At 50.0% G+C, this 9220-nt stretch overlaps 1 protein-coding gene across 1 annotated transcript; it reads right to left on the bottom strand.

Moving 5' to 3' along the window:
• Positions 1 to 569: 569 nt before the first annotated feature.
• On the bottom strand, positions 570 to 8609 carry TRIM21 (tripartite motif containing 21). Its single transcript, XM_028116007.2, has 7 exons — positions 8554 to 8609; positions 6838 to 7292; positions 6270 to 6365; positions 4975 to 5205; positions 3163 to 3185; positions 2376 to 2476; positions 570 to 2129 (listed from the first exon to the last, which is right to left on the bottom strand). Exons 2-7 carry the CDS (start codon positions 7243 to 7245, stop codon positions 1582 to 1584), a joined length of 1407 nt encoding a protein of 468 aa, XP_027971808.1. The 5' UTR covers positions 7246 to 7292; positions 8554 to 8609; the 3' UTR covers positions 570 to 1581.
• Positions 8610 to 9220: the final 611 nt, after the last annotated feature.

Raw genomic sequence — 9220 nt, 5'->3', positions numbered from 1 at the left:
TAAGTCCCACTGATTGTAAGAACTCATGAAATTCAGCCCTTCTGGTTTTTGATGCCAAAGGTTATAGGAATTGGTCCTCCCCACGCAGGCTCCCTGGAGTGATAGTCTGCTTCTTGCTCTTCTCTGCTCCAGTGGCTCCCTCATTCCTGTGGTTGGCCTACGGTCCATCTAGCTCTCGGTCACATCTCTACCCTTCCTACCTTGTCAATGTGGCCTCTTCTCTATCTTTAGTGGTGGTTTGTTCTGCCAGTCTTTAGGCCATTTTCTGGGTTATCTACACTGATGTGGGTGTTATCTAGTTGTAGCCACGGGAGGAAGTGAGCTTAGGGTCTTCCTACTCTGCCATTTTCCCAGCCTCTCCTCCTGAGATTCTATTTTAGACAAGGACTCAGGTTGTTGGAAGGACAGCTGTTCTCTCACAGCCTACTACCACTTGAGTGTAGCACTTCTTGTTCCAACCTCAAAAGTTTAAACTCAAGAGATTGTTTGCTATCACGAGGTGATGCTGTTACTGCAGTCCTGGCCTTCATACCCATCAGGTTCACCAAAGGAGCGGAACTAGTAGGAGATAAATGTGAAGAGATTTATTGCAAGGAACTCACTTATGCAATTGTGGGGGTTGGCAAGGCAGGTCCTAAATCTGCAAGGCAGGGCATCAGGAACAGCAGGATGTAACTCTGGCAGGAGCTAAAGGTACTAGTGGTAGATGGATCATCTTCAGTGAACTTCAGTGAAGTTCTGCTCTTAAGGTCTTTCACTTAATTGTCCTGGATAAGTTGGGCAGGCCTAATCCAATCTCCCTTAAAGTCAAATGATTATGGACTTTAATAACATCTACAAAATGCCTTCACAGCAACATTTAGATTAGTGATTGAAAAACTGGGGGCTTACGGCCTAGCCAAGTTGACATATCAAAAATCCATCCCACCTTCCATTTAGATTGATACACCTTTCGACCAACTCCATTATCAACAAGATGTGGTTGGAAGAGCATGGTAGGGATGGGGGAGCCAGGGGCTGGATATGTAATGTGGCAATCTAAGGAATACATCATTCAGCCTTTATTTTCAAAGGATGACTGTTTTTCTATTGGTGGTGTGGAGCCACTGATGATCTGATGTGTGTATGTTGCAACAGTAATCCTTGATGTATACAAGAACAAGGACTGAATGGGGTAGGTTGAGGCCCAATGCATTTAGGAAGCCCCTTCGCAAACCATGCAAGGTGTATAAGAGATCTGACCAAAGGTCTAGAGATGGAGAGGAGGAAACAAGATTTGGGTCACATAAAGGCGGCAGAAACAAGTTTTGGTTGATCTAGGTGATTTGGGCCAAATAGAAGTAGTTTGTTTCATGGAGGGAATCAGAAAGCACTCTAGTGCAGGAATGCTGATGTTGAAGGTTATTTGATGTCGATTTTCAGTGAATTCCCTGCCAAAGTCTGCTTGCTGGTATCCTCACCCCTCTGCAGAGACAAGTGGTTGAGTTCCTGGGGAAATGAGGCAGGCTCTGGCTGAGAAGGGCACCAACAAGGGGGGGTGTTGGTGTCCAGAAAGTGCCGCCACAGGTCAGTGGATCCCTATCATCCCATCTCCAGTGGACAGAGGACAAGAGGGGCTGCATTTCTTCCTTCATCATTAAAACCAGTACTGAAGAAGGGCCGCAGAGGTCCAGCGAAGGCACATTCAGAGAAGGTATAGATGAGGGAGCCATGGTCAGTGATGTTGTAGAAGGACACAATGTGGGCCTCACAGTCCAGGAAGATCCCAACTTGGCGTGGAGGCACCTGAAGGTGGAGGGGAGTCTGGGGGCAGGTGCCAGCCTCATATTTTTGCTCATTCCACCGCCAAATGGTCCAGAAGCCGTTCTCAGGGCTGAGCAAAAATTGCCCCTTCCTTTGCACAGAGTCTCTACAAACGCCCAGGTCCCAGGCCTCCTTTCCTGTCACATCTACCTCCCAGTAAACCTTTCCAGAGTCAAAGCACTGGGCACCCAGGACCATGGGGTAACTGTCAAATCTGTCCTCATTTTCCGGCACTTCCTGCTGGCTGTCTCCAAGCCTCACTTGTCTCCGATCCTTTGAAAGGATGAGCCATGGATTGGCCGTGTGCGGATCCAGAGTGACGTGCACTGCAGCGAGAGGACCACAGTCAGGCTGGGAGAGGGAGGGGAATCAGGAACCCTGGGCTGGTGGCGGGAGGTGACTGTGGCCTCACTGTGGGAGGAGAGGACTCCCAGGCCTGACTTTTGAGGGAACTGCCTCTCCGTCCCTGCTCACCTACCCTGACCTGCCATCTCTCCCTGACCCTGGGACTCACTGAGCACCCTCATCACCCACTTTGTTCCCCAGTCCCACAGTCCCGGGGCTCGCCTCACCTCCACATGTCCTCAGCATCCTCTTCAGCCCTGGCACGAGGCACACACTCCTCAGGTCTGGGGAGGTGACGTCCAGCTCCTTCAGGTTCCAAGACTCACTCCTGGGGCAAACAGTTACAGACCCTCTTTCCAACTCCTGCCCCACCCTCCTGAACCATGACACTACAGCCTCCCTCGTGGATACCAGTTTAGTGCAAATTTACAAACACCTGTGTTAGGATCCTGGGGCGGGGTGGGGGGGGGGTGGAAGGCAAAAAGATGTAGGACTTGGTTCCTATCTAGGCCTTCCTGGTTCCATGGGCCCCCTGAAGCTACTGGACAGTCTCTATCTCTTCCCCAAGCCTGAGGTCAGCAGGCAAGCACGTTCTGTTACATTTCACAGGTGAGGCATCTGCTACAGATGGAGTCACTTCCGTAAGGATCCCCAAGGAGTCCTGCCCATGCCCCATGCTGCTGGTCTCACACCTGGCTCTTTCTGGGAGATTTATAACCAGCTAGATTCTTTTTACCTAGCAGGCTGTGGACTCAGAACTTCACAGACTTTCCCGGTTTGTCGGGGCTTCACTTTGTAAAGCTTTTAAAGTCCAATTACCTTGGGCAACTCACCAACCGAGATGCCCATTAATTAGCTTCAGACCAGAAAATATTTTATGGAGGACTGGGTCTTTGAGAATAGGGAGGAGAATGGGGAAAACATCAGTGCATGTTTTTCTAACTCAAAAACCTTTTCCACAGGTGTATATGCTTCCTGTCACCCTCTCCCCTTACAAAGAAAACCTCTCCTTACCTTCCCAGGACACTTTTCACCTCCTGAGGAGAAAAGAGATAGAGTGTAAATTCTGGATCACTGGTTTCTCATGGAGACCTCAGTTCTGTGGGTGAGGTGATGCCCCCGAGGCCCATGGGACATTGCTCTACCCTATTGTTCCTCTGGGCCAATACCGGAAATATTTCTGACCAGCTTGGAGGAGAAAGGGTGTGGATGTTTGTGCGGTAACCAGGGTAACTGGCATGGGTATGACCTATAGCGAGGGGAAGGATGACCAGTTTAAGGACACTGATTCAGAAGACAAAGCAGAAGGCCCAGATTTGTGGGTAGAGGAGTGGGGGGACAGTGGAAAGGAACAAGTAGCCCAGCCTGGCTGAGGCCCAGAGACAGTCACAGGGTGAGAATGGCCAGGTCAGGATGCACAGAAACTGCTCCATCTCATTTGCAGGCTTGTGTTGTTTGGGAAGGAAGGGCTCTGTTTTACGCTGGAGTTAATGCTACTTTCTCACGCATGTGAAATTGAATCATTTGAGAATATGCTGTGGCAGGGCTTGGGAGCCCTTCCCTGGGAACGGACACTCCTAGGCCTAGTCAAAAGTGTGTTAGAAAGCACGGCTCAGTGTTGGGCAGAAGCAAGATTTAGAGAATGAGGAGAAGAAACAAACAAAATATAAAAAACAAGAATAGCTTCATGACCACATCTGACAGAGACCTTGAAAAGGTTGGGGAAGAGAGAAACTGTAGGAGGTTAGAGCAGAAGGGACTTTTGAGACCCTCTGGTCAACAGTTTCCCAAAACAAGGCAAACATATTAGGGGATGCGAGATGATTTTAAGTAGAACATACGTGGGTGAGTTTTTTTTAAAAAAAGTTATATGCTTATTTTTAGCTCTGCCTCTTACTATTTGGGTGAAAGTGGTCAAGTTACTCAGCTTTAGCCTCTAAGTTTCTCAAACTCTCTGCCCCTCTGTTTTCCCATCTATAAAATGGGGATAACAGCACCCATACCTCACTGCATTGTCATGACAGAATGAATACACTGAAGCGTGTCCTATGTGCTATTTAAGAAATGGCCACTGTTGTCATGAAAATAGAAAGAAAAAATCAGTAACATATTAACACAGGATTTTGTGGCTACGAGTGCTTAGGGCAAATTTCCTTTTATGCTAAATTTCTTCCGATGAAAGAGTGAGACAGTGTCAAGGAAACAACATGCTAACAGGATTTGGGTAGTCCACGGAAGTGGCAGGAAGTGTGAAGACAACACATCGTGACTAACATCTGGGGAATCCTTGTTATTCAGTCCACTTCCTCCTGCTTGTTTCACAAATGGAGAAAGTAGGTCTAGGAAAAGAAAAGCACTTGCCCTAGAATGATGGTGACAATTGGTGGCAGGGCTGGGGCTGGGCTACTGTCTCTTAATTTCTAGTGCCGTGTTTTCAGTTACATGTATGAGAACTTTCCTATGGCCAAACCCTCATGTAGAAGCTTTTGTGGTTTCTCTCATTTATCCTCACAAAAATCCTTTGAGATATTACTAGCCACTTAACATATGAGAAACCTGACACTCGGAAAGGTTAAGGAACTTTCTCAAGGTCGTGAACCTGGTATGTGTCAGAGCAGGCTCTAACGGGGATGCATGTTCTTTTTAACTGCCGCAAGGAAAATTCCCTCCTAAATCGGGACCTTTCCAGGGCTTGAATGCAAACCACTCATGGGTCTGAAATCCGGTTATTCCAGGCACTGGGTTTCCATTTGCTGATGCTAGAGCTCCCTGAGGCTGCCCATTTTTCAGTTTCTCCTTGGGCTGCAGGGAGGGGGGCCGGCTCACCTGCAGCAGCTCCAGGGCTGAGGCCCTGCTCCTCCGCTCCAGCTCCATGACCAGCTCCTGCAGGGCTTGGCTCTTCTGGGCCAGCGCGGCCTCCACCTCCCCCAGGATTCTCAGTTGTTCCCTCTCCTCCGTGTCTAGCCTCTGCAGTTGCCGCTGTTCCTCCACAGCCAGGAAGTTTTTCTGCTGTACAAACTCTGCGTGAATCCTCAGTTTGTGTGTCTCAATCTGGCTCTTTGGTGTCAACGGAAAGAGAAGGTTTTGATCAAAATCTCCTCAGCTTCGGGAAGGAAGGTGTTCATTATCTGTTTCTATTCCCGCAGACTCAGCACCCTGGGTCTGAGAACACGTGTACGTACACATACTGTTTTGCTGGGGAGGCGTGTGGGTGAGGCCTCTGGGCTGAGAGGGAGATGGGATTATGGGGAGGCCCACTGCAGCTGTCCTACAACCACAGCTGCACTGCCCGTGGTATCAGACTTTCTACGGCCTCTTTCAAAACCCAGTCAGCCCCCAACGGTGCCGCTCTGTTTTCATACCTCTGAGTTCCTGAGAGAGTGACCCGTCCCCACCGCCAACAACCTCCCAAACACAGGCTCACAACACTGTTCCTCAGTTTTTGAGGAACGGGAGTCTTTGGGATAATCTTTGCTTGGCCTCTCCTGTTAGTGACTGAGGGTCACCCGATGACACACGATGACTCCTTTTGCCACCACAGTCTGACTTACCCTTCTCTGATCCCAAATCTTCCTTTTCTGGGCTTTATTGGCCATGAGTTCCCTCCATTCCTCTAATCCCTGACCGCCCCATCTCCCAGTTACAGAGGCAGAACAAGCTTTAGTTGTCCGTTCTACTTTGGACCAGTGATCTGGACATGGTCAAGCAACTACCCACTCACACTGGTTTTTCTATGTCTGGCCTTGGTCATTCCCGTAAGTCTGTTCCTCACAGCCCTTGTCATTTCCTGACAGGTCTAGCCATTGGGCATCTCTCCTGGGGGACCTCTGTCCCAGACACCAAGGCAGGGGTGCTGTCATGTTTTAAGACTAGGTTCAAGGATCAGGAGCTTTAGGGTATGTCTTGTTCCTCTTGGCACCTTCTTTTAAGACTCTTGATTTTTCTGATTGGGAATTTTCTCCTTTTTATTCTCCTCTATCAGGAGACCTAGAGAACAGCTGGTTCTTGGAGATATACTATCACTCCCCAGATGGGCACAGCTATGGTTAGGGCTTGAGACCGGGACCCTGGACTCTACCCTGGCTTCTGATCTGAGATTCCCTTTTGGATGCGACACTTGCCTTCCAGGCTGCTCTCTTTGTTGAAATATTCACTTCCAACTCCTCAGCCAACTCCTGTCCTTTTCTCAGTTTCCCTAATGCCACCTGTAGCTTCTCCTGCAAAGAAAGATAGATTAGTGCCCAACCAGACCAAGAAGTGGGGTGGGGTGGCATGAAGACGACCACCATGCTGGTACTTTGAAAAGCCTGAGTGCAGAGAAAGAGGAAAGACTACAGTCTGACTGGGGTAGGAATTCTGCGGATGTTTCTTAAAAATACAGCCATACTGTTGGGGGGGGGGCGGTACAGGGGTGGGGCACTACTCATTCCTAATTAACCAGGAGGCCACAAGGAAATGTGATCCTTGTAGCATTTTCCCAAGCATATTCCCTGCTCCTAGGGAATGAGAAAGTTGTGCTGAGCTTGCAGTTCTCTGCTTAAATTAGACATGGAAGGTGGGAGACCCCTTACGTTTCCCCAACCCCTCCACTCCACAGGTGACTCTGCCCCCCCCAGCTCTGGGGAACAAAGCACCCCCCAGGGACCCATCTCCCTTCTACCTGCTCATGCCTCTGTGCTAAGGCCTCACCTGGTATTCCCGAGCAGCCTCCTCAATAGGGACCATGTGGTGGTTACGGTGGCTCTGGGACTGGGAACACACCCAGCAAAGGGTCTTCCCATCTTCCTCACAGAACAGGTGCAGTTTCTCTCCGTGTACCTTACACTGCTCCCCCTGTGTGCCCTCCTTGGCACTCTGGCCCATTTGTTTGAGGTTGTCCACCATGTTAGCTAGTGGCCAATTGGGTCGGAGGTTTCGGAGCAAGAACTTGTGCTTACATATAGGACAGGTGCCGCCCCCACCTCTCCCGACCTCAGAGATGCACTCATTGCAGAAGCTGTGGCCACATTCAATGCTCATAGGCTCCACCATGGGATCCAGGCAGATAGGGCACGTGACCTCCTCCCACATCATTGCCAACGGCGCTGCTGAGGCCATAAGGATAGTGTTCTTAGTAAGCAGCACTGGGGAGATCCTGGGGTAGCCTAGTGGGGAGACGAGAAAAGAAAATGAGAAGGTAAGTGTTGTGTGAGAAAAAACAATCCAAAGAAAAACATGAGGATGAGTGAAGTGGAAAGGGTGAAAATAAGACCAGAACATTAACTTGAATAATAAGAGCTTCTCCTCTCTAGTCTCATCTACTTATGTAGTCAGACAGAAGGGGAAACTGAGTCCCCCAAAGAGACTGAATGTTATTGAGAACTTCAGCGATAAAGCTGTTTACAACTCTATTTTCATCATGGCCATCTCTGCTCCATCCTCCGTGCCCAGGCTTTTCCTCTCCCCTCTCGGGTCACCAGTCCTCTGCTGAGGAGCTGATCATCAATGATAGGGGCCATTTACTATGCACACTCCATGTGCCTGACAAGGAGCTTCATGCTTTGCAAACATCTTCATTAATCTGCACAATAATGGCAGGAGTTATACATATCTGTGATTATGTACATATTTATATATGTCTATCTGTATGCATATATACCTGTAGGTATGTATGGACTTACATGTTTGTGTTTCTATACACACAAATGTGTGGTCAAGCGCTCCCTGGGTTCTCCTCTCCTTCCTGGGAACCTGGTAGCTGTCTTCATTGCCTCTGGGGCGAGGACTCATGTTTCTTTTTCTTTTTTTTTAAGATTTTATTTATTTATTTGAGAGAGAGAGAATGAGATAGAGAGCACGAGAGGGAGGAGGGTCAGAGGGAGAAGCCGACTCCCCGCTGAGCAGGGAGCCCGATGTGGGACTCGATCCCGGGACTCCAGGATCATGACCTGAGTCGAAGGCAGTCGCTTAACCAACTGAGCCACCCAGGCGCCCCACGGACTCATGTTTCTAACATCTGAAACCATCCTGCCCCTCTCTAACTCTAACCCTAACTCCTAACCCTAAACCCTCACCCCCAGAGGGGAACTGCCGACGGGAGTCCCCAGACCATGCTCCAAGCTAGGTTGCCGCCCCGCTTCTGCCCCGCTCAGGCGGTAGCAGCACGGCGGCCCTGGCCCCTTCCCCCTTCCCGGTGGCTTGGAATTCACTTTCATAGCCGGGCCCCCTCCCAGACAGGCTGCCAACCGCGGCCGGAGCTGGGGGGAATTGCTGGGCTGGGGCTGGGCGAGTCCCACTGTGAAGGGAGAACTGGGACTGCAGGCTTTAGGGGTGAGCAATGGATGGAAGGGGCCCTTCGGATCTGGGGCAGGGGAGAGAGGTCCCCCAGCCAGGGCTCGGGCACTAGGGTCTGGGCGAGGCACTCACCTTTTCAGGGTACTCAGCAGCCGGCGGCAGGTTTCCTATTTTCACTTTCGATTTCCGGTAGGAATCACGTCTGCAAGGGAGGCGGGCTGAGGGGCGGAGAGTGGGAGGAGAGGGCGTTCCGTGAGGCGGGGCAGAGCTGGGGCGCAGCAGGTGGCGGAAGCCCCGGGCTGGCCCTAGAGAGAGCTCCGCAGCATTTTGTCCTTGCTTCGCGCTCCCTCCCGTGTCCTCAGACTCTAATAAGATAAAATATCGCATCTAAGATGGAGGAATTATGTTGCCTCCTTTGACACTGGTCATCATTACTCCACACCTGTGTGTTGTGCCGTGCCCACGTCTGGGAGCTGCTCTTAGGGAGGTTTGGATGGTGACAACAGCGCCTGGAGCTCTCCCTTACACGCCACCCTCTGCTTCCTACTTCCAGAAACAAATCCTTCTGAGGAAAGACTTGATATTCTTTTAACATCAGGGGGTGAGGGATTTATACCGCATGACCCTGAGGCAGGTGTCACGCCAGTGAGTGGTAAGAAAAGAATTGACATTTAGTAGGCACCAACTGTGTACTTGTCACTGAGCTAGGGATTTTCTGAGGTTACTTTTTTTATTTTAAAAATTGTAGTAAAATAGAACAATTTACCGTCGTAACCATTTTCAAGTATATAGTTCAGTG

The sequence above is a fragment of the Eumetopias jubatus genome, unplaced genomic scaffold (assembly GCF_037043125.1).
Source record: "Eumetopias jubatus isolate StellerSeaLion01/CBP00866 unplaced genomic scaffold, mEumJub1_p1.0 scaffold_13, whole genome shotgun sequence".
Taxonomy (NCBI): Eukaryota; Metazoa; Chordata; class Mammalia; order Carnivora; family Otariidae; genus Eumetopias; species Eumetopias jubatus.
This window is presented reverse-complemented; position numbering and strand designations above follow the sequence as displayed.